This window comes from Lonchura striata, chromosome Z (genome assembly GCF_050655825.1).
Source record: "Lonchura striata isolate lonStrDom1 chromosome Z, ASM5065582v1, whole genome shotgun sequence".
NCBI lineage: Eukaryota > Metazoa > Chordata > Aves > Passeriformes > Estrildidae > Lonchura > Lonchura striata.
In genome coordinates this window covers 56,196,629-56,221,447 of record NC_140740.1, presented here as the reverse complement: position 1 = coordinate 56,221,447, position 24,819 = coordinate 56,196,629, and the positions used below count along the sequence as shown (strand labels likewise).

The window sequence follows — 24,819 nt, the reverse complement described above, 5'->3', positions numbered from 1 at the left end:
GTGAGTGCCACTCAAACATTCGTTACCTGGCTAGGAGAACCTTTGATCTAACCTGGAATTGACACGTTTTTTTCCCCCTTATGTTTTCTTGTAGAATAAACAATAACAGAATTTCTTAAAATTAAATATAAAAGTGAGGATTTGCATAGAAATTTCTCTTTACCAGTGTAACACCATCTCCAGCTCCATGGTGTCAACAGACAGGGAAGACACAGACCTGTGCACCCAGGACAGATACACCAGACAAGCCATGACTCCCCTGACTCAGCAAGTCTCCACACTTATTCCAGCAGCTCCTCCACAGGCATATATGGCTCAAGCACTCTGACATGCTCATCAAACCAGCCTTATACCATGCCACAGGTACTGAATGCAGTTTTACATCTGGGATATCATGAGGAAGTTTTTGGAGGGTAACAAGAGAAAGACAGAAGAGGGTGATAAGCTCAGTGAGAGACTCCCCCCCACTCTTTCTGAAGTGGGTACAACACAATCAGTCTTAGAAAAAAGATTTGATTTGGTTTACTTAATTGTAATAAGATTATCCTTTGGTTAAACAATACCCATAAAATAGTAACTTTTTAATAGTCCATTGAGATGACTTTCAAGAGTACTAGCCTGATAATAAATTTGTTTGACAGGGTGCTACTGATATCCCAATAAGTCACCATAAGATGCCCTGATCCCATCGAAGTCAAGGGCAAAAAAAAGTCATATTGACTGAGCAGAGGATGTACTTGGCTTTAAAAAGTAGGGAGGAAAGTACAGTAAGTCCTCACTCTGTCTTACATTCCATGTGAGTACCTCTAAGATACAGCTGTGACTTTCTTCTTTCTCTCGTTACTACTGTTTATCTGCTTGCATTTCAAGAGAGGTTTTGTTCACTTAGAGCATTCTAGATCAGTTCCCACCAATGAGCACAGCTGACTTCTGCCTATTTAGTGGTCTGATTTCTCCACATGTCTGAGCTTGGTGCTAACCTTCCAGGCAGAAGCAGATGGAGCTCAAAATCATACAAGGAGTTAGTATTGTACTTTAAATAGTACATAACATTGTATTTTAAAAGTTAAAAACCAAATTATTACTAGTCAATTTCAAATAGAAACTGGAAATGAAGATTGATGGAGTCCCTCTGTTAATTTTGGCCTCCTTTCACAGGATTGCATGTTTACCAAGCAATACTGACAGTGTGAAAATTCAGGCTTGTGACACACCCGTGAAGAAAGCAGAGAAGCACAATTTACGGCTGGAGCTGCTGCCTCTGCAGTGCTGGCCGCTGGCAGAGCGCCTTACAGACGGGGGCACTGCTGCTCCAGGCGCTTTGCAAGGGGAGAGGCTCAGCCTTCCTCCAAGGCATTGGCTCTCATTTCGTCAAATGGATGCAAAAACCCTTGCTCACTTGCTAGTGTTCTCCGAAGGGGCAACAGAAGAGAAGATCTCCAAGCTGTGTCTCTGCTCTTGATGGCAATGTGGCACAGAGTAGGAGCTGGCAGCATAAGCGCCCATGAGCTCTCAGCCACTGCACTGTCAGTTTTCAGCCTTGCTCTGCACTGCAGTAAATAACGTTTATATAGCACTTGAATATATGTTTCACCCACTGTCTGTGGGTGCTTTCACCACAGCTTTTGCATTCACCTAATGCAACAACAATTAGAAAGAGGAGAATTATCTACCCTACATAAAGCAAAGTGCTGATGTAAATGTGAGCAAAGAAACATGCAAAAAGAATGCCTGTCTTTCTGATATTCTCTCTTTGTCAGTTTTCTGGACCAGTAAAAAGCTTTCCAAAAAACCAAACTACTTCTGACAGAATAAAAAGTCAGAAATACTTTGCTTAAATTAAAGAATAGTGTCAATTAACAATATCAAAGGTACAATCTTTATCTGCTGCCTATACTAGCCTCTAACTCTTTTGTGGCTTTGTTATCCCTAGCCAGAGCTGCTTTCATAGGCACTGCACCCAGGAGGCCATGAGGAATTTTGAGACATTTATTTCTTCTAAAGAAGTAATACAGAAAGTCAGTGACTTAAGCCTCCCAAATCTCAGCTTTTTTTGGCAGCATCTGAGCTGTGATATATCATAGTTGAGGAACAGAACTGTGTTCACCTGGTGCTCAGATCTACATGGGGAAAGGTGTTTTGCTAAAGCATTGGCCTCACTTCCCTTCTGATGGATGTAGAGGGGAGAAGATGCCAGGTCTCAAACACACAAGACATGGTTTTCAGTGCATGACACCATGGCAACCAAGGCACCAGTATCAGAGGAGGTTCCCGACTTTCATGTAGTTGAAGGCAAGCTAATCCCCAGGCAAATGTACACAGGGAATAGGGAATATTGTGCCACACATGGGACACAGAAGGAATCAGCTGCCAAGTGTTTCTCCCACAAATTCCCTGACTGCATACCTGAGTGTGCCTCATTCCCAGGCTAATGTGCTGCAAGGATGAGACTGAACCAGTAATAGCCAAAGCCACCTCCTTCATCTCAGGACCAGAATGAAAGGACGGGGACCCAGTAAAAGCAAATGTGAAGGTAAAACTATGAGTTTGTCATTAACTGAATTAGGTAGAGGAGGGTGGGTGTCCAGCAGCAGTGCCCAGGGTCAGAAATCCTGTGTACACAGAGGACAAAGGGCCTCTTGTCACATGCAGAAAGCAAAGGTCACTTTTGTGGTCTTTCAAGATCACAATTTGCAGGTCAAAATTCCTAACCAGAGATGTGTCTCCTCCATGACATCAGCAACCATGGTAGCTATTTGAACAGAGTCAGGGTATTAGACTAAACTAGACCTCACCTGCTAGTGCCACCCCTGGAGCCACCCTCCCCACCAAGGAGATGCCAGTTAGGAACTGACCATCATTGTGAGTAATATTCTACTTCCACATTGTATGGACAGCACTTGGCATACAGTGGATCCCTCCTCAGTATACTAAGGTTGGCCTGAGAGAAGGCAAACCAAAAAAACAACCAGTAGTAGAGAAAAGAGAAACAGCCTGTCTCTGGATCTTCTGTCCTACCACATGCCTCTTCACAGTTAATCAGATCAACAGATCACACTGTCACATTCCAGAGAGTTTCAGCTCTGGTGTTTCATTTCAAGCTGTTGAGTCTGTGTTGCTTCCCAGACCTTCCTGGATGCGATCCTTTCCCAAACGCATAGTTTGAATCTATGTTCGGAAGGAGGTGCTTGGGATGTGAATGAGCTCCAGACACAACTCATGCTGTATCCACATGTAGGATATGTCTCTAGGATGTGCTGTAGTCATAGGAATTGATCAAAACACCAGTGCTGGTAATCTAGTGTTCAAGGTAGATTTCCAAGTCAGTACATTTATTATTATTTCTTTCACAGAGATAATGTAGCAAAAACCAAAGCTCACCAGAGTCCCCTCCCCTTCAAGTACAAGGTCTGAGTTCTTAATTTAGGAAGGCAGAGGCCTAATCAAAAAAAAAGTGTGAAGACAGTTTGGCAGATACTGGGTTTGAAGTTATGGACCCTGGGTCTGACATCCCTTGTAACCACGGTTTAATCTAAGTCAGCCCCATGCTGCCCACAGTGGGATGCAGGAGAAAATTGAATGAGTAAAAGTGAATTAACATATGGGCTAAGTTAGATACAGTTTAATAGGGAAAGCAAAAGCTACATGCACAAGCAAAGCAAATCAAGGGATTTGTTCACCACTTTCCATGGGCAGACAGCTGTGTTCAGCCATCCCCAGGACAGCAGGACTCCAACACACACAGCTGTGACTTGGGAAGACAAATGCCATCACTTTGAACATGCCCTCCCTTCCTCCTTCCTCCTTCCTCCCCCAGCTTTACATGCTGGGCATGCCAGGCTATGGAACGAGACATCCCTGCAGTCATTTGTGGACAGCTGCCCTGGCTGTGTCCCCTCCCAGCTCCTTGTGACCCCTCCCGGCCTCCTCGCTGGTGGGACACAGAGGAGCAGAAAAGGCCTTGGCACTGTGTGAGCACTGCTCAAGGACAGCTAAAACATCGCTGTGTTAGCAGCAGTGTTCCCAGCAAATCCACACCTCAGCCGCACAGCACTGCTTTGAAGAAAACGAATTCTACCCCAGCCCAAAGCAGCACAGCTGGCTGTCAGTCGCTGTCCCTGCCCTATCCCCTGTCCGGGTGTAGCAGCCGCAGCGCGCTGGGGCAGCTGGCCGCGGGCCGGGCCGGGCTCTCGGGCCGGGCTCTCGGGCCGGGCTCTCGGGCCGGGCTCTCGGGCCGGGCTCTGGGGCCGGGCACTCGGGCCGGGCACTCGGGCCGGGCACTCGGGCCGGGCCCCGCGCCGGGCTCTCGGGCCGGGCTCTGGGGCCGGGCACTCGGGCCGGGCTCTCGGGCCGGGCTCTGGGGCCGGGCACTCGGGCCGGGCACTCGGGCCGGGCTCTCGGGCCGGGCTCTCGGGCCGGGCCCCGCGCCGGGCTCTCGGGCCGGGCTCTCGGGCCGGGCCCTCGGGCCGGGCCCTCGGGCCGGGCTCTCGGGCCGGGCACTCGGGCCGGGCACTCGGGCCGGGCTCTCGGGCCGGGCTCTCGGGCCGGGCCCCGCGCCGGGCTCTCGGGCCGGGCTCTCGGGCCGGGCTCTCGGGCCGGGCCCCGCGCCGGGCTCTCGGGCCGGGCTCTCGGGCCGGGCTCTCGGGCCGGGCCCCGCGCCGGGCTCTCGGGCCGGGCTCTCGGGCCGGGCTCTGGGGCCGGGCCCCGCGCCGGGCTCTGGGGCCGGGCACTCGGGCCGGGCACTCGGGCCGGGCTCTCGGGCCGGGCACTCGGGCCGGGCTCTCGGGCCGGGCTCTCGGGCCGGGCTCTCGGGCCGGGCTCTCGCGCCGGGCTCTGGGGCCGGGCTCTGGGGCCGGGCCCCGCGCCGGGCTCTCGGGCCGGGCCCTCGGGCCGGGCTCTCGGGTCGGGCACTCGGGCCGGGCTCTCGGGCCGGGCTCTGGGGCCGGGCCCTCGGGCCGGGCTCTCGGGTCGGGCTCTGGGGCCGGGCTCTCGGGCCGGGCTCTGGGGCCGGGCTCTCGGGCCGGGCTCTCGGGCCGGGCTCTCGGGCCGGGCCCTCGGGCCGGGCTCTCGGGCCGGGCCCCGCGCAGGCCCCGGGGGCTCGGCGGCGCCGGGCCGCGGGCTCTGCACATGCTCCGTGGGCCCGCCCGGGCCGCTCGCTGCCCGCGCCGCGCTGCCGGAGCCGCGGCGCCCGCTGCCGACATGGCCCTTTTCAGAGCCTCAGACAGGCTTCCAGGGGCATCTTCTTTAGAGAGTCCATACAGGATATAATGTTTCCAACAGGCTCTTGCCTTGGCAACAACTGCAGCCGTAAAGCGAGTTTAATCCTCTGAGAGGAAGACTGGTGACAGCTGTCGCTTCACTGTGTGCTGTAATATATGAGATTCTGTCCTGAAAACCTGGAGGTGGCATTTGTCTGGTCTGGTTGTAAATAATGAGATAGATCACAATGGATTTCAGTTCCTCATCTGTGTTTGACCAGCACAAAGGTAAGTCACGTGCTGCTAATTTCAAAATCCTCTGGTCCTCCAACGTGTGCCATGCAAATGTACTGAGATTACTTGACAGACTGAATAACGTGAATTTTCGGGAAAGATTAGGTTTATTTTGGTTTCATGTAAAGGAATTTCTTCCATCGGTTTTAGACTGGATGGACATTTCAGTCTATTGCTACAGTGATTTCTAAAAATTAATTTTCAGCAGAATAGCAACAGTGTCTGGCTATTCTTATGGTTAGCACTGAGAGATGTATATGTGTATATTTATCTTTATATTGTATATTGGTGTTTTTGTGGTTATAGATGTTAAAAACAGTTGCAGTACTAGCAAACAGAGCAGTTTTAAATTGAGTAAAAAATTTAAGGACAGCTGGTTTAGTCTATACTAAAAGGATTAGAAGCTGACAAGTGAAATAATTTTCTTTAGGAAATTTATCTGTATAAGTGAGTATTGCCATAATTGCAAATTTACGATATCACTAAAATCCCCAACATGAAGATTTCCTACATTGTAAGGTTACTATGGAAATACAAATGTCTCTTTCTTGTCTATTTTGAAGTTAAATGTTAAATTTCATGTCTTTATTTGCCAATACAAGCTTTTGTGTTTTACGGTTTAATCTACTACAAGTGTAGCAACATTCCTTTTATGTTCCCAAAGCAGGACACTGTCATTGCTTGATTATGCCTGTTGCAACAAATTTCTCTTTTAAGTTGGCTTACCAAACAATATGTGTGCAGTGGCTACAGGTGTCAGCACAGATCTGCAAAATATCTGAGCTGACATGGCCACGCAGGCCCCACAACAAAGGGACTGCAGTGGAACAAAAATGAAAGCAGGAGGAAGACAAGGCATTGCCCTTTGGGAAGCTGAGTGCTACAGGTTGTACTTCTATGCTTGCCTATACTTCCTTGGTGAACCCAAGGTAAATACAGCCGATATAAAGAGGTGGGTTTATGGCTGCCCTTCAGCCACAGTAGCACTCAAAGCCTGAGCAAGTCTTGGGAATAGTGGTCTACATCAATCCAGCTGGGACCTGCATGTAGTGGGGGACAAGTGGGAAGAATAACTGAGTGACAAGAGAAAAATCTACTACCAACAAGTATAAAGGAGAAAGGAAAGTGCAGTGGTAAAGGGGGGGACTGTACTGCAAAAAAAGAGACAAGTATTTCTAAATGATGTGTGAATGACCTAAGGAGCATTTTTCCCAACAGGACAGAGGTGTGGGGCTGACTGAGCTTCTGCAGCTCCAAACAGTCATTCCAGCCTCTGTTTCTGCAGCACTATGAGTGTCCTCTGTTGCCACATGCCAGCCCAGCAGGGCTTGCAGTGGGGAGGCAGAGGCAAAATTCTGCATGCTCAGTGCCATCAGGATGGCTGCCAGGGAGCCAGTGGAAATGGTGCCAGGAATGAGGCTGGAATATCACCAGGGCTGGGGAAGGCAAAGCCAAGTCTCCACATGGCTTAGTGTGCAGAAAGCAGTGCAGGTGACCTCGGACCCAAACCAGTTTATCCAGATAGGAGGGACAGAGTTGGGAGGCAACATCTACCTATACCTCCCCTTGCTCCTAATTTGCACCCCCTCCAGCTGCCAGGCCACTCTCCACACTGACCCATCCTAATTTCTGTCTAGCATCACCTGCTGCCTGTGTCACTCTCCACCTACATCAGTTCCCCTGCCAGAAGGTCCCTTCACTATACATTCATCACCTCTGCTTCACTGACGCTGCAGGAATGCTTGCTTATTAGGTGCTTTGTGATTTACTGCACGCCTTCCCTGTTAGCTGTGTGGGAGGTGGATGGGAAGTAGGAGCACAAAACACACAGTAATGAGATACTGAGCTCATTGGTTACTATGCAAAGGACACTCTACTCAAAACTTGCAGTGTATAGTGGATTTTGTCTAAATACCCTCTTATTGTGTTGGCACATTATTGATTTAAACAGGCATAATTGTTTTAGCAAGGAGAAGGGAAATGTCTTTCATTGCAGCAATTTATAACAATGGAATAATACAAACTGTCTTTTAAATACACTAAATTTCTCTCTGTTCGTCCAAAAAAATAATTCAGGTCCCCACAAAAACCATTTTTTCTCCATCCCACATGTCAGAAGACTCTCTCAATTATAAATAAAAATAAATCCCCATCATTCCAAGTTTAAAAATCATACTGTCTCTTTGCAACACGTCTTATGGTACTGTTCAATAATATCTCATAGTGCTTACAATAGTAACAGGAATGTGGGACTAACAGAAGGCAAACAACACCAGAAACCCCTTCCCTCCTAATATTGCTTGCTGCCACTTGAATAAATGCATGCTGTTCCTGATTTCATGTGTTTACTAAATAAACAGAGAAGCCAGACAAAGGCCTGTACTGGTGCATGCACTGACAGGCACACACAAGGATTATTACTTTGTTAAGTGTTCAGTAAAAATGCAGTAGTAGAGAGTAAGCTACACTTCTCAAAAACTGCACCTCTCACTGACCCTTGACACTCATCGAATAAACTACACAGTATTGTGTCCTGAAAACAAGGTGTAGGAAATCACATATGGCCAGCCTTTGGGTAGTGGTAGGGACGAGGGATTATGAGAGAGAGGGTAGTAAATTAAATGCATAAATATTTCTTTTTCACAATGAACATGAATTATCCTATTATTCTGTCTTCAGTTTTTAATATCTTGTAGTTTAGCAAGTCCAAAATCAATCATTGTCATGTATATGTATGACCATGTACACCAAGCTCCAGCAAATTTATATAGAACTTAAAAATCCAATGCGCTAGAAAGCATGCACTTATGTACATCTAATGTGTACTTTGTAAAATAACAAATCAGCTAACATCGCAAATAATGTAAAACATGCATTCTTCATAGTACATCAGAGGAGAATTAAGGAGGAGAATTAAGGTAACGAGAAGGACAATTTCACTGCTCTGAATCCTGTGATAATTCTCTTTTTATATGCCCCCTTTTTTGATCAAAAGTAAACTACTTTGCCTTGAAGAAATTATACATTCTTAAAACACTGCAGCTTGTTTCAGATAGATAGGTGTTTAACTTTGATTGTTTCTGAGGATTTTAGCACCACCCTGTATGTCATTTAATCTTTTCTTCCAGACCTTTCTACACCACTACTGTCAGCCTGCAGTTTCTTCCCTGCCTTTCTCTGTAAACAAGCACTTAAATGGATCTTCTGCCTTTCTGAATATGACTGATAGTATCACAGTAATTCTCTAAAATGTAAAATGTATTTGAGATGGGACCATACTAAGTAGCATTTCTTGAACTGCAACATAGTAATGGAGTAACTCTAACACATTAGAAGGTAAAGAGTCATATATTTGGTTGTTCACAATCCCTTTCTGCTACATGATGCTTGTGACCCAGCCACAGCCAAGCCCACAGCAGTGTAAGCTCACAGAGGTGGGGACACAAACATTCAGTACTTCACTGTTGCCTTTTGCAAAATGTCCACTCTCTGAACCATTCCTCTTCTGCCCAGGAAGATGTCTCCAAAAATAAATGTCCTATTAGCTTTGTACCCATACTTCTCCATTCCTTGACAGGCTAAGCTGGAGGAAGATGAAGTGGTCGTGTTGTTCACCTGGAGCCAAGTGCATCCAGCACAAATGACATCCAAGCTATCCCAGCATTTTCTGCTCTCTGTCATGTGAAGCATAAAAGGACCATTTATCTGTCTTCCTTCTCAATCCCCATTCACAATCAACAGGTCAAGACACCCTACTTGAAGTTGTGTCACCCTACAGAAATGGAATTCAAGTCAGTCATCTTTATTCAGATCCCAGCATGAGCACTCATCCATTCCTCCTGTCCCAGGCAGGATGACAGCCTGGTCCACCTGCCTCTCCTTGCTCTGGCAGATGGGACTTGTAGTTGGGGACGTGTGAATCTTTGTGGCATCCTGCCACCATCCTTTAACAGGAATGGAGCCTGTGTTCTGCAAGAAGAGGCAGGGGCAGAACTTCATTCATTTTTACATACATCCATCCGTCCGTCCATCCATCCCTCCCTTCCTCCCTCCCTCCCTCCTTCCCTCCACAGTTTTACTTCCCTTCCTTATACAAAAGGATAATTGCTCTGGGGAGAGCAGGCTGAGCCCAGCAGAAGCAAAGGGGCAGTTTCTTGGTTTTACCTAGAGGCAAAAGGGCAGAGATGTTCAGAGACCCATATGGAGGAGTGCACCCTTGTCCTCATCTTCCTGCCATAGCACCCTCCAGGTAAGCAACTGCTCTGCTCAGGAGATGGAGATTTCCCTTTTGTGGCTAGATTTCTCTGCTCCTGATTCACAGCAGGAATACCTAACAGTGCCTACAAGGCAAAAAAAGAGTACAAAATTTACATGTGTAATGCATCAAAGGAGGTGAGGGCCCCTTTGATTCACTTTCTGCCTCACTGCATCTAGCAGTTTCTTTCCCAGTGCCAGCAGCATCTTCTCTGTACCACACCCACACAGCACCTGCACAGCTGTACATGACAGCAGCCATGAGAGGAGCCATGTCATTGCTCGGGGCTGGCACCCTCTGTGTACCTCCAGAGACTGGAGGACAAAAGGAACAGCACAAGCTATCAACCACGCAGACCTGAGCTTGTCATTAGCATGTTTTCTAGTATACCAACTTTGAGAGGCATCTTCTGGTCTGACATAATAAGGAAATATTACCAACTGAACCAGTGGTGAAGTCACTTCTTTTTCTTCACACACTAGTCACTGATGATGACTCTACAGCAGCAATGACTCCTCATCTCTGTGGATCTCCCAGGCCCACAGGACAAAGCTTCTGAGCCAAGTGAACAGTTGCCTCAGCAGCAGACCCCTCAACAGAATAAGAATAAAGCTAACATTTTTATTCACAAACTTTATGAAGTGTGTAATTTAAAATACTAGTTAGAAAAAAGAAATAAATTAGATTCTCTTTAGCCGAGGAGAAATGAAGAGGGAATCTGTGGCAAAGACAGATTAACATCAGTTTTTTAATTTTCTCAAGCCCACAGAGTTCCAGCTTTGACAGACTAACTCATTCCAGAGTACGAACAGCTTGTGTTTCCATGGCAGCCAAATTAGGGAGTCCAGAGTACTGATTGCACCCAGTGAGAGAAGGTTACCTGCAAAATTAGGCTAGGCTGTGAAGTCCAGCATAGGTCTTATCCAGGTTCTTCTGAGACATCTGATCACAACATGAGTAGTGTGGCTAATACTTTACAACAACATTCGTAGATACTTTATCACTTAAAAAATATAATAGCAGTGTTTAAAATACCATTTCTACAAAGGTACTACGAATAATGTAATACTTGATTGTGATAACAGCTTTATAATAACTATTTCAACACTCTTAAACTATCTCCCTTTTTTCTGCACAGCTCATATAGTCATGGTATCTCCAGAAGTTTGACAGTACAGATAAGTCACCAGTCATTTAATCTGTCTTTCCTTTGATCAACTCTCTAATGTGACTCAGGCATTTTCTCCAGCTAGAAGAGTTTCTCCAGGTAGAAGAGTTGCTTGGCAAGTGATAAGTTTTATAGCTCTGACCCTGTCCTGGTTTAACCTGGAATAGAGTTAATTTTCTCCTTAGCAGCCAATACAGTACTGTATTTTACATTTAGTATGAGACTAATATTGAAAACACAGTGCTATTTTAGTTGTTCGCAGTTAGCGCTTGCCCTAAATCCAGGACATTTCAGTGTCCTGTGCTCTGCACTGCTCAGGTGCCCCAGGGGCTGAGGGAGCATGGCCAGGAGAGCTGACCCAACCTGGCCAAAGGGATGTTCCATACACAGACTGACATGGCCAGGATGTGAACTGGGGGAGTGGGCTGGGACGGGCTGGGCATCGGTCAGCAGGTGCTGAGCAACTGTACCATGCATTACTTGCCTTTCTTGGGTTTTATTAATCTCTTTCTCTCCTTTTATTACAGTTATTAGTCATATTGTTGTTGTTCTGGTGGTGGTAGTGATGATGATGTGTTACTTAAATTATCAAACTGCTATTACCTTAACCCAACAACTTTACCATTTTCTTATTTTCCTTCCCACACCACAGGGGTCACGGTAGTGACTGAACATTGGGGGCATCTGGGGTTAAACCCCAAGAGAACCTCAGCCATTGTGAACAGTACAGCTCAATGCAGCTGTACTTCTTTTTGAGTTAATAGGGATAAGAAACATGAGACTGTTTCTGACCAACAATAAATATCTACAGCATTTTACCGTTAATCAGATCTGATGAAACCGCACCCAAAAATCTACTCTTTTGACTCCTAGAGTTAAGAGGCTAATAATCCACTTGAAGCCAAAGGAGGTGCACACATGTGGAGCATGACATGACAAGTCTGAAAGAAAGTGAAAAAGAAAGAAGCAAAGAGAATCCTATTTCTTTAGAAAGAAGTATCTGAGGAATGTTCCAGAACAGGTCCTGCAAGGCATCTGCTTTTAATAATAACTCACACTGTAGCTGCCAAACAAAATAAACCTCTCCTGGGTTCCAAGAAATAGTCCACTTTTCCTTTTTGCAGGAATTATCAACACAAACCATTGGTGCCAGAAGTTTACTCTCCCAAGAAGAGAATTCCCTTGGACATTGCAGGGAGGTGAAAAGCCTGTCTTCTGACAGGTACAAAGATAACACTGAAATTGAAAACACCTGAGTCCTGATTTCATCCTATCTCATAAAAATGCAGCCAGAAATATTATGAGCTAGTTTAGTTATTACATTTTTTCTCAAGTCATGTTACATTAGTATGATTTCTTACAAGAAGTGGAAACTTTCCAGAATTTTTCTTAAGTCCTTTCAGCATCTATGTTTGAAAGTTTTTGGAAGAAGTTATGATGAAAAACAATTTTCAGATGACTAAGAAAAACCGAGTGCTGTTTAGATACACTTTGTTCCACCCCAAGTTAGGCAGTCATTTAAACTCAGTGAGACAAGTGTCATTATTTTGACTGTTTATCATTTGTACTTGTTCTCTGTTTGCTCATGGATGTGCTCTTTGTCTGCAGCTGATGCAGCAGAAGAAATAGACTTGGCTGTGGTTTACCAAGCAGCAGCTAATGGCGATGTGAACACCCTGACTGCAGTGATCCGAGAGGATCCTTCCATCCTGGAGTCTTGTGACAGAGAGGGTAAATGAAGGCCAAGCTTGTTCTCAGGAGATCTGTTGCTTCAGCTTGCAAATTAAACTTTCCAATTTTTTATTCTGATTTTTGTGTTCAGCAAATTATATTTAGTAGCAGAATATGGGAATTTTGAGTTACTCTTTGGAACATCCACTGGAAAAGCACAGTTTGGATAATTCCTTCTCCCTGTAATTGTAAGATATTTTTTATATGATTACAAATAACCTGTTTTGCTATAATTAGACAGTACTTTACCATTTATTTAGTTTATCTTATTTAGGGGTATGCTGAGAAACTGCTGACATTTCAGTGGAGGAAAAAGAATATTTTTACCAATGCCAAATGACCTGCATTCTGGACGTTTCTAAAACAGAAGTTATAGTATATGTACAGTAACAGTTTGAATGGTTTTGTCAAGTAACTTTTTTGCCGAAGGATAAAATGTGCAATTATCTAAATTATCTGTTTTATCTGTCAGTCTGTGCTCATTTTGTGTTTAAGCTACTATTTAATGTTATTACAAATTATTGTACATTGGCTGGGTTTTATATTTCCAAAGTGAATAAGAACCACAAACCTCTAGAAGCTGTTCTCAAGGGCAACTTTTTTTGTCAGAAGTATTTTTTAATTGCAGTTTCTTATAAAGGGCCCATATGAACACTGGGTTCTAATCTTCAACAGGTTTTACCAAGCTACCAATTTTTCATATACTTTAAACCAGGCATTCTAACTGATATCTTTAAAACATGTACTGGTTAGAGAAAATTTACTCAAGAAAAAATGGTCCCTATCCATTCATTAATGGGAGAAAGACTAGGTATGAATGGTGTGTGGAGTAGGAGGAGATGGACTGGCCAGGAGTACTTCAGCTCTGGAATTAACTTTACTCCTAGGTTGTCCTTGTAAATGTAACTAAAGAGCAGTACTCCAGTACTAAACATTCAGCTCATATCCTGCACATTTTTCAGGCTCTACATGACCTCATGTTGAATAGCACATTTCCTCAGCAATCTCACTGAGTCCAGTAAGAATAATTATTCTTCAACTACAGTTGAAGTTTCTAGTAGTCTTATAGTTTCTAATACTCATGTTTATTCTCAGCCTAGGAATTTTAAAATGCTTTGTCAGATTCTGCAGGAAAATCTCTTGCTGTTTTTCAACAGTTAACAGAATGGAAGGAAGAGGAAGCAATTAAATGGTACAATACTTCACAAAGAAATTTGAGTATTAGGTTTAAATAGAGATGTTAGGGTTTTTTCAAAACGGAATTTTTTAAAGATATTAAAAAAGTTCTTCTAAAAACAGGAAATAAAATATCCTAGAGCAAATCCGGACTTCAAATTAAGTTGTTCTCTGCATAAAGGGTTAACTCACACTTTTATACCTTTGCAAGGATCAGAGCTTTATTTTGTAAGTCTTTTGAATATACAGACATAATGAAGCTGGGGTTTGAGAAAATTAGACAAGCACCACCTGGCTACTAGTCATTCTGAAGGATATCAGCCTCCAAAATTGTGTACAAAGCCGAAAGTTCATTTTGGGAACTTATCAACAAAAAAGCACTTTTCTGTCCAGAAGCAGAGTTAATGAGGTAAAGCTTTTCCTAATGTAGTCATGCTCTTTTTAAAATCAGTGGTCAGTGACTGTCGTAGAAGTTAGTTCCTGACTAAAAAAAGCTGAGTACAACTATTGGACAGTTGTCAGAGAAAGGATTTGTTAGCTTGCCAGTGTTAACATTAGAAAATAAGAAACTATATCTTATAGGCATGACACAACAAATGATAAAATAAATTTGGCTTTCTTCTCCAGGTTGCACACCTTTGATGCATGCTGTGTCAGGACGCCAGGTTGACACAGTGAAGCTTCTGTTGAAGATGGGAGCTAATATTAATACTCAAGATGCTTGTGGACGTACCAGTTTATCTCTGGCAACTTACTTGGTACCAGGACTTGGGAGACAAGGATGGAGTGAAGGGAGTAAATGTGCAGACCAAATAAAATTTCTGCTTATACTAAAGGAAGAAAAAAAAAAAGCACAAAACATTTGGTTCTAGACAATAGTGGAATTGGTTTTGAAACTTTACTACAATGCCAAGCTGAGCAATGATTATTACAAGAGAATCAGGACTCCTGTCAGACACTCCTGTCAGAGTGTCCTTTCTCTTTAGGCTTATAATACCAGTGCATGATAGGAGGATCTCACAAGAAAATAACTTTTTTTTGTATACTGAAAGTGCCCACTTGATTTTAATATGCAGATTGAGTTCTCCCCCTTGTATAGCCAGCATTAGATATTTATACTCTAGTGAGGACTTTACTGTCTGAAATTCTGGTGATCAGCAGGCATGTGTTCCTGCACACCGCATGAACCAGGGTTTTGCTTATTTTCACTGTGGTGCTGGATTTTGGATGGCCAGGTTGAGGACTGAAGTCCTAGGTGCTACAGGTGCTGGTACACTTGGCTCAGATCATAAACAATTCAGTCCCCTGATCAACCTACATGCAAATGACAAGAGGAGCAGACATCCCACTGAGACATTTGGGAAAGGAATTGTACTTCAGAATCTATCTGAAGCAACAAGGATAGTGCTCTTCTCCTTAGTCTTCTACTCCTTGCAGGAGGTAGTTAAGGTTTCAGAGCGGAAGTGTGGTCCAAGTTAGCCAAACAGACTGGGCTTCCATTATTAATTGGAGAGAAAGGAAGAAGGAGCGTGCAGCCATGGCTGCACAGTATGAGTTAAGCTGGATGACTGCCAGCTCATTTAAACAGATACTGTGGCAGCCTAATTAAATGACATCTCTTGCACGTAGTTTCTTCCTGAAAATTCAGGACAAAAACAATGTTCTTGCTTAGCTATGCAATATTCAGCCAGAAAATAAGTATAGAAAATAACAAAACAGGCAGTCTCATCCAGTGCAAGGAGCATGTCCCACTTACTTGACAACAAACATTTCCTCTGCAACATATTTTACAAAAATCCCATAATAAGTGTCACGCTTCTTTTTTCCTTCCTCTTTTCCCGGAGGGGAAAAAATACTCTTTGGAAAAAAAGAAATTACTGGAAAAGATTTAAACCACCCAGGCTTCTAAGATTCCATTTCTGTTTCTGTAAGGGATATAACAAGAGGTCCAGAAAGAATTCTGCTGTGATGTCTGTCCAGACAAATGAATTCAGGAGGGTTGCATAGTCAAGACTGCATGTGGCATTTGGTGGTCCTATACATCCACCAAGAGTTCAGGGTGTTCTGATTCCACCATTCCACACGTTTTCCCCAGAAATGCTCCTAATGCCAATCCAAAATAGTTCATGTGAGAGGGAATGGTCTTTGTCAATTGTCTGCTGAAGTTTTAACAAAACACAAACTCATGCTTGGTTTTCTTCAGACTTCAGTATATGCTGAAAGATTTATGCAGTCACAAACAGACTGTTTACTTGCTTTTATATTGAGGTGATCAATAGAAGGTTTTAGTCCAAGAACTGATTCATTCCATCTGTTTTGGTGCTATTTTCAGTCTAACACTGCCACCAGTACAAACTTCTGCAACAACATTTATAAGACCACACTCTAAGGCTTTTTACCATTGATTTGCCATCCTTGCTAAAATCTCACAAACAAAATCAGATTGAGCACTCATGTTCTTGGTTTAATTTAGTATGACTGAATTCACATGCAAGAATATGTGTAGCATATGCAAGTGATACAAGAATTAGCAAGTTTTTAATGACTGTTAGTGCTTGCCACAGATACAGGGGGAAAATAAATGAACAAAACAAAAAATACAGGGCAAATTAAACACCTCATCAGAGAAATGAGCAACTGAGGTAGTTTGAGACCCAGACTCCAAAGGTGAACTACTCTCAATGCTGAGAAACCTCTACTGAGGAAAAAAATTCCAGTTTCCCTGCTGACAGAAATGGCTACAGTCACATGTGAATGCCAGAAAAGAAAAGATCTGGCCTTATACTTTTCCCTTTCCTCTTTGATAGGCTCCAATTTCTTTTTTAGGGCTGGCTGGAAGGCTGTGTCAGCTTGCTCAGGAATGGTGCTAAGCAGAACATACCTGACAAGAACGGGAGGTTGCCACTGCACGCTGCCACTGCAGAGCCTGACGTGAGGTATGTGCCTGGCTCCCAAAGCTTTTGCTGGTTGAATCTTTCAACCCAAGGGGAGCCCACAGCAAGAATAGTTGTGACAACTACACTTATAACCTGTGTCTTTGTTTAGTGGTTACCGTGAAGAGGGTAGAGAGGAGGAAAAACATTGTGCCATACTTGTGTACCAGAGATTGATGGCCAGGTAAAAAAAGGAGCCTGTTTTAATATTGCAATAGCTGGAGGAGGGAAAATAATTATAAGAGAAATTGAAACCCTATATTTCTCCTGCCCAACTACCTTTCTGTCCTACCACATGAAATGTTATGAGACTCCTTCTCTGGACTTCTCTGAAGTAGCATGGCAAATGTGAGAAAAGTTTTCCATAAGACAACCTCTCTGAAAATCCCCAACCATAAAGGGGAAGTTAAGGACTGGTGGTCTGCCTCGTTTTTAACTACTTTTACAGAAGATAAGAGTAACAGCTACAGAGTATCTTCACAAGAATTCTTAAGAAAGATTCTCTTTTTCTGGTTCCAGCCTGTGACAATAGGAAGTATTAATAAATTTTGATTTGTATAGCTGAATAAATTCACTCAAAAAACTCCCCTCCGTAAATCATGAAGGTATAGAAAGATAGAAGAAGCGGGTAAAACATTCAGTACATGTAGTATATTCATGTGATTTAATCACCGAGTCCATGATTTTGTTGCTGTAACTATATCAGACCAGGCCAGACACCTGGCAATTTCTGCTGATCTTGTTCTCCAGCCTTTTTTAACAGCTTTATTAATTTTCCACATTATCTTTACTTTTCATGCATCACTTGGAGAGAGAATTTTCATGCATCACTTGGAGAGAATAATTTGAGATTTCTGCAGAAAAAAAGTCTCTATCATTAAACCAAGCCAACACAACAAAGCAGACAATGTTTGTACAACACCACACATGTTGCTACTTGAAAGGGAACACTAATCTCCTCTACCAGAACCACACTGGGCTCCCTGAATGTTTTTCACGTTCTCCAAGGATACCGACAGACACTTCTTGCTCTGCACAGTTTTCCTTTTCCTCTGGCTTCCCACTGGGTTTGCCCTGTGCCCAGACACAGGCCTGGAGCACTGATGAGAGGTTTTTACATCCTGGTCATTGTCAGTCCCTTAAATCTTAGGTCACTGCCAAAAGAGAATATGCAGTTGTGAAATGCTTTTGCAGCTAAATTTGAAAGCTAGCATTCCCTGCTACAATCTCACATGCTGGAGGCAGCATGGAAAGAATGAGACAGTTCATTAATTGATTTCATAATTGATTTATGTGCTCCAGTGCATTCCACAGAGCCTAACAGGCAAGGTGGAAAGGGAATTAATTCCTGAGCTATGCTTTTAAGAGTAGATAGCAGAGAAACCTCAGCTGCTTGGTTGGGTATCTACATATTTAAGTGGCAGCACTTATGTTGCCATAATGGTCTAATGGTATAAGTGAGTCAAAGTTTGTTCATTATAAACATTCTAGTCAAATAATTAGATTTCTTTCACATACAGTGGTGTCATTGATCATATCAGGCTCTGAACCACAGAGCCCTGTATCAGATTCTAAAGCTATGTGATAAATGGTTTTACAAGCATACTATGGTTATCTCACTTTGGTTGTCCTCACTAATAGATATTTACCAAGACATGTTTTCAGACACTGAATTTCTGAGATTCTGAGTCATTTTGCTAAATGATAACAGTATATTTCTTCACTTCTACAAACTTCTGCCAAACCAATTACAACAATCATTGTGCCATCCTTTTCAGATTTCCTACAGTATGATTCCATTTAGAAAATGAGGTGTGACACCTCTTTTCTACAATAATTTCTACCAATATGTAAATTAATTTGAAGTCAAAGTAAAATCCCTATGCTGGGATCTGCCCAATCATTACTCTTTAGGAACTCTACTTTAAAAAAATCCTAAATTTGGACTTTCAACACCTAAGGAAGATATTACGTATAGATAAGATTTTCATCTGCAGAATTGTCAAAATCATCCCTAAGCAACTGTAAATATCTACTTTTGAATAATTTACACAGTTAGTTCTTTATTACCAGTAGCAAAGAACAAATTTCACATGAAATGTTAATCTGATGCACACACCTGAGCGCAGCTCAATCTAGAAGATACACTAGAACTGTATGAAGATAAAAAGGAGCAAAATATTTTTATTCAGTCTCCTCTGCATGGGAATAAATGCAGGATTTTATAAATTTGTTTCTGTGTTATCTTTATATTTCAATTCCCTTCCTTTGTACTTCATTATTTTTTACTTTCCTTGCTAAACAGTATGTGTACTTCATGTCCATGTTCTGAAGGCTTCTGGCAAATTCACACCTTCAGATGAGCCACAGGTTTGCACAATGATCCACTGAGGATACATCCTTTTTTGCTATAATCCTAAGAACTGTACATTCATATTAGGATTGGCTTTGCTACAGCATGTGAATGGATGTTGTTTTTCATTTTCACGGTCCAGCCACGTACATGAGCCAAACAATTTGCCAAACCTATAGTGATTTCAGAACATCTTCACAAGATAGCAAAAGAAAAGGAGATTAAAAAATATTATAGTACTTGAATAATATTTCATGTAACTACTTTCTTTTTCCCTCCACCAGACAAGAGTGCTTGTAGTCCAATATTCTATAAAATATGAACCTATGCATTGCTATGTTTTATGCTATAATAATGGCCCTATTCCAACAGACATTCTGTATAGCCTTGTAAAATATTGGGGTTTATGTATATAAACATACAGCAAGCATGCATATACACATGTGCACACAAATTTGCGCACTACATCACAATACTCCAAGAGTTAGAGTGTTAAATCCTTACAGAAGCTGGCATCTCTTTTACTTTAAGACATTATAAAATATGTTGGCAGCAAATTTCTAAGCTACCAAAAACTGCATACATATACAGTATTATACATTCTGATTCTAGCCCAGCAGTAAGCATAAGAATTATTCTGAGTGGATCTTCTTTTAATTCCACAGTCTAAACTTTTGTTGTCACCATAAGCCATAAAGTCCTATTTGTTTTGCTCATATGGCAAAGCTCAGACCTAAGATTCTGACCTGTTCCCATCATTAATATTTTTTTTCATGAAATTGCACTTTTGTTTTTAAAAAACTTGGTTTTTCAAATTTAGTCAGGAGTTCAGCACACTGATTATATCATTGCTTCCACAGGCTTCTGAGCTTGCTTCTGCAGCAGTCAAATCTTAGTGAAATTAATCATCAGGACAATGAGGTGAGTGAGCTTGTGCTACAAGTCACAGTCCCTAGCACTGGAGGCATAGAAGCTGTTCAATTTTACAATAAGGCTAAGTCAAAAATTTCTATAATGCTTGTGCTAAACTCTGCATATTTCTCAACTCATTTTGCCTTCTGTATACTATGCACCTGTAGGTTAATAAAGCTCTCTGTTGAGCCAGCTATGAGGTACCTTGAATATGTCTCTTAAATTATTTGTCAAGACAAGAATTGCCCTTGATTCTTCTGAAGTTAGACACTGGACCAAATCTTCACCTTTCACAATCATAAGTGTTCAAGGCCAGGCTGGATGGAGCTCTGAGCAACTTGGTTTAATGGAAGATGTCTCTGCCCATGGCAGGCAGGTTGGGACCAGATTTAAGATCCCTTCCAACCCAAGCCATTCTATGATTCAGTGATTCCTTGATCCCACCATTCAACTCCTGTTCTCTGAAAAAATACCAGAGAGCTGGCATTACACAGAACAGTCATGGAAACACAAAAAATTGTGCTAATGTCTTCCATGTGGCACTGTGTCCTGTATGTATATATATTGTACATAGGAAAGAGATAACTTCCCACATTTTTTTCTCCAAATAGATAAGCAAAGACACGAGAGATTCTGAATGTCTTTTTATATGTTTCTGTTCATTTTAAGAGTTACTCAAGGATATGTCTCTTTTTTACAGTGTCAGAATGGCCAGAGGGCTGTATATTTTTCCTCTTTCTTACCCATGGAAAGGTTTGCAGACTCTGCTCAGACACTAAACCAGGCATATGCATTGTCTTGATGTAGAACTATGTTACTAATGAATTGCATAGAATGGTGGATCATTTCAAGCCATAATATTTTGCTGTAATGCACTGCCACATGCCATTTGGAACTTTTAGACCATCTCATTGTCATTTGGCACTGACAATATATTTGTTCAAGTGTCAGTACTAAGCCCTGAATACTCATTTTTCTGAATAATGTGGATCCTCATGAATCATTACAGCTAACAGAGCTGTTCTCTTGGCATAAGTAGAACACTTCAGTTTTCCCATTTGATGCTTGAGAAAATCACCCTGATGAATGCATGAACACATAGAATATAAAATACATCTGGAGGTTTCATAGCTTCCACAACCATGTTTTTCTGTGGGTTTATTAGTGAAGCCTGTGTGACAATGTGAAGAAACATTCTCTGTAAAAGCCTTGAATCTGAGCAAAACAAGTCACACTGTATTTCTCACAGCCATTTATTGGGTTTGTCCTTTATGTCTGGTACTGCTCCTTATTTTTATGAATGTGCAATTGTTTGTCTGTCTCACCTCTAAGATTGTTTTCTGCTAGACCTTCAGCTTTGGCAGTTCTGATACCACTCTCATGTTTCCACTCAAGAACAGCAGTCTGTTTACCTACAGGTGCCACTCCAGGGTGGTAGGACAAAACAGAAATGGTGTGGGCAGCCACTGCCTGCTGCATAAAGCGCACATGAGTGAGCTGCTGTGACAAACAGCTCAATGCTCTTTGCACAGCTGCACACTGTGAAAGGACATACAAAAGGTACAAAGTATTAGAAAGGAAATGGAGAAGAAAACAGGAAGCTCTGTTTGAATCCTTTGTACAGCCACATGGCTACAAGAGTACACTGAAAGAAAGATATACAAGAAAAGTAACAGAAAAAGGACTACAAAGATGATAATAGTTACAGAGCATCTTCCTTATGTGGGCAGGCTAACTAGAGCAAACTAACTGTAACAGGACTTCAGCTTGGCAACTACATCAGAGGGATGATATAAACCTATGGTATAATAAATGGCATGGAAATGAAAAGATAATTGTTATTAATTGGTCTGGTCTTTGCATATAAAAATATGGGGACTTCTACAAAAATTATTGGGCAATAGTTTCAAAAAAAATGAAAATAAACACTTTTTTAGAAAATGTATCATTACCCGTTAGAGGGCTGGATGTCATATGAAGTCTTTAATCTGTTTAAATATTAGGTAGCAGTATATTGTCAAGCCTTGTTTCTTATATTTTGGCACTAAGCATCTGCTCCTGATTTCTCTGAGTTTTGTCATACTATAGAGATTTTTGAAAACCATCCACAGTTTTACACTCTTATGTTACAGCTGATTCTGCTGGCTTCCACAGTAGAAACAGAGAGAAAGTTGATTTTTCAAGGATTTTTTTTGGCCATATCAACACACAGAGAGGATGACAGAAAGTTGATACACTGGTACACTGTAGTTTCTCCTTCTTTGGTGATTTTCATGCTCACCAGGACCAGTGACAAGTACTAATTTTCAAGCTGGAAATCACTTCACTGACACCTCATAGATAATGTGTGTCCATCAAAAGTATTACGTCCGTCGTGTCTACTGACATAAATGGAAGAGCTCCCATTAATTTTCAGTTGGTGCAAGAGTTTAACCTCAGTTTTCATTTTACAAAACAGAAACCCCCACAATTAACCTTTACAAACCCTAAGCAAAACCAAAACTGCTCTCATTCAACTGCTCTGTTTTGTTATCACCCATACTTAAGCCACATGGGAACTTAAAAGTCTTAGAAGATATGTGATGAGTGAGAGAAATTAATGCTAATGCGTTCAGGCTTTTAGTCAGAAAATCACTGCAAACAGCTTCCACTTTAATGCACTGATAAGCTGTCTGCATCAATATAGCTCATACTTCACCTGGGTTGTTACCAACTGGCTTTATTGGGGTTCTAATTCAAATTTTAATTGCTTTCCCACACAACCTTTTTTTTTTTTTTTTTTTTTAATGCTTTTATGCTTTTATCCTTTTGGAAATCAGGCAAGAAGACCCTTGAAATGCATGTTTTTCTGTAAGAGAGAAAACAACACCTGCTCGAAGGAAAATGTTACCACACCTGAAAACCAGCAATTTGTTACAGGAATAATAAATTAGTCAATTTTTACAGAAAATCTTAATTATTACGGATATAGAGTAGAATACATGTGAGTGTAACAATGCTGAAGGTACAAATATAGTCCATGAATTCTCTGACCTATTAAGACTGACTGGATGTAGCAAAGATGGAATGAAAATGCAGCTGAATACCTTATCAGTTACTTTGTTTTATCTCTGAAGAGTAAATATAAAATGTTTATATTGGGACTTTTTTATGGGCATCACTCTGTCAGTTCTTTAGCTTGATGACTAGTGCCAGCTGCAGTAATAGCTTGTAATAAAAATATTTTGGATCAAAGATAAGACCAAGCACAGAAATGTGGGATTTCTGCTGTGTAATGGCCAAAGCACCAGTCTAAACCAGGCTTTTCTTGCAGGATTCAGGCTGAGTACTGAGGAACTGTCCCCCCAGCCATCATGGCCCTGACCACATGTTATTTATAACAGGCTATAGGCACATATGGAGGAAGCATTTGTATCCATTTTCTGTAATAATTCCAATAAGTTAATTGCTTGGTTTGCCCTTGTGACTCCACTAATTCAGAAGCTACTACTATTTCAAATCAAGGTGGAGAGGGAAGAATTTGTCCACCCTGGGTGTTTTCAGGGCTGTCTAGCTTATCTACATAGACTTGAAGGGTGCTCCTGTGAGTGACAATGATTTGCCCTCTGGGTTTGTGGCTTGCAGGGAATGACTTCACTCCACTGGGCTGCATTTCACAACAGACCCCAGCACACCCAGACTCTGCTGCACAAGGGAGCAGACCTGACTCTGGTGGACAAGGACTTCAAAACAGCTCTGCACTGGGCAGTACAGGTGAGCCACAACATGGCCCCAGTGGGATGTTTGTTAAACTGACTTGAATATTGTGGTGTCCTAAGTACTTCTAAGGAAGTAGTTTGGGTTGTGGAGCATGGAAAGTGGATGCTAAAAATACCCACTAAACCCCAGCATTTTGCCTGTGGGTATAGATCAAGGACCTAGTATCTTCTTTGGAGACCAGTACATACTTAATAAAGGCTTAGCCCTCTTGCCCAAGGTTTTTGTTTATCTCAGTGTTTGCTTCATGCTGAACTTCTGCCTATTTTTTTTTTTTTTTCACTAAATCAGGGTTGCAGAAACTAGCAGCTTACTAGCCAAAGGCCCTTGGAATAAAATATCATAAACACAAGTCAAAACAAATTTAACGAGCTACAGCTATAAAATAATTATCTGAAGCATTGAGACCCTACTTCTCTGGAGACTGGAGAAGACATGGAGCTAAACACATTTCCTGTTGAGCTTTATGTTTCTATCTCTTATGCAAAAGAACATTGTCAAATACTCAGGCCATCACTAGAGAAACAAACCATACAGGTATAATAAGACATTGAAAACTGTATTATGTAATTGTGTTAGTAAATTATATAAAATACAGAATAATTTACTGGTTTTCCAAGTTTACTGCAGAAAACTTCCCAGATGAAATTGTATGTTTTCACATCCTCTCTTATCATAGCAGTTCCAGTATCTATGTTCAAAATACTTGTACAACAGGTAAGCCAAAATAGAATTCACACAAAAATCCAGCAAAGTCTTTATACAATTACCAAATATTTGCCACCTCATCTTTTGGTCTAAGTTTGCTCTTCTTGAAAGAAGTGTCAACAAGGGAATTTGAAATTCTGAACTGCTATATACAATATTTGTTATGGCGTAAGGACATCTGAACAAATAACCTGTTTTCTTCAACCACGACCTCCCAAATATAATTAACATATAATAGGCCTAACTTTTTTTTTCTGAAGTAGAGGTATATTTTGACCTCTGCAACTGGTATTATTTCTAAAGTTTTGTTGTTCTTTAATCCTAATCAGTCTTAA

General features: G+C 42.0%; 1 protein-coding gene and 2 long non-coding RNA genes across 13 annotated transcripts in view; 2 read left to right on the top strand and 1 right to left on the bottom strand.

Annotated features, from left to right (window-relative positions):
- Positions 1-4,182, top strand: part of LOC146763844 (uncharacterized) — a 47,995-nt gene extending 43,813 nt beyond the window's left edge. Inside the window, exon 3 of the long non-coding RNA XR_014951188.1 lies at positions 167-4,182. This is a non-coding gene — a long non-coding RNA (uncharacterized LOC146763844). The remainder of the gene's footprint in view (positions 1-166) is intronic.
- A 1,164-nt stretch (positions 4,183-5,346) lies between these two features.
- Positions 5,347-24,819, top strand: part of ANKRD55 (ankyrin repeat domain 55) — a 67,758-nt gene continuing 48,285 nt past the window's right edge. For 4 of the 11 annotated variants that reach the window (XM_085566440.1, XM_085566442.1, XM_085566441.1 and 1 more), the window contains exons 1-6: positions 5,432-5,486; positions 12,524-12,646; positions 14,450-14,580; positions 16,649-16,758; positions 19,969-20,029; positions 23,645-23,773. In XM_085566440.1, coding sequence (XP_085422566.1) covers positions 5,447-5,486; positions 12,524-12,646; positions 14,450-14,580; positions 16,649-16,758; positions 19,969-20,029; positions 23,645-23,773 — 594 coding nt within the window. In that variant the 5' untranslated portion in view covers positions 5,432-5,446. Of the gene's footprint in view, positions 5,487-9,445; positions 9,742-10,335; positions 12,138-12,523; positions 12,835-14,449; positions 14,618-16,648; positions 16,759-19,968; positions 20,030-23,644; positions 23,774-24,819 lie in introns of those variants that run through there. The other 7 variants (XM_021534322.3, XM_021534321.3, XM_077790038.2 and 4 more) reach the window with 6 other exon arrangements.
- On the bottom strand, positions 9,335-23,678 carry LOC146763843 (uncharacterized). The gene is made up of 4 exons (XR_014951181.1): positions 16,704-23,678; positions 10,185-10,338; positions 9,657-9,832; positions 9,335-9,461 (listed from the first exon to the last, which is right to left on the bottom strand). It is a non-coding gene; the product is annotated as an uncharacterized LOC146763843 (long non-coding RNA).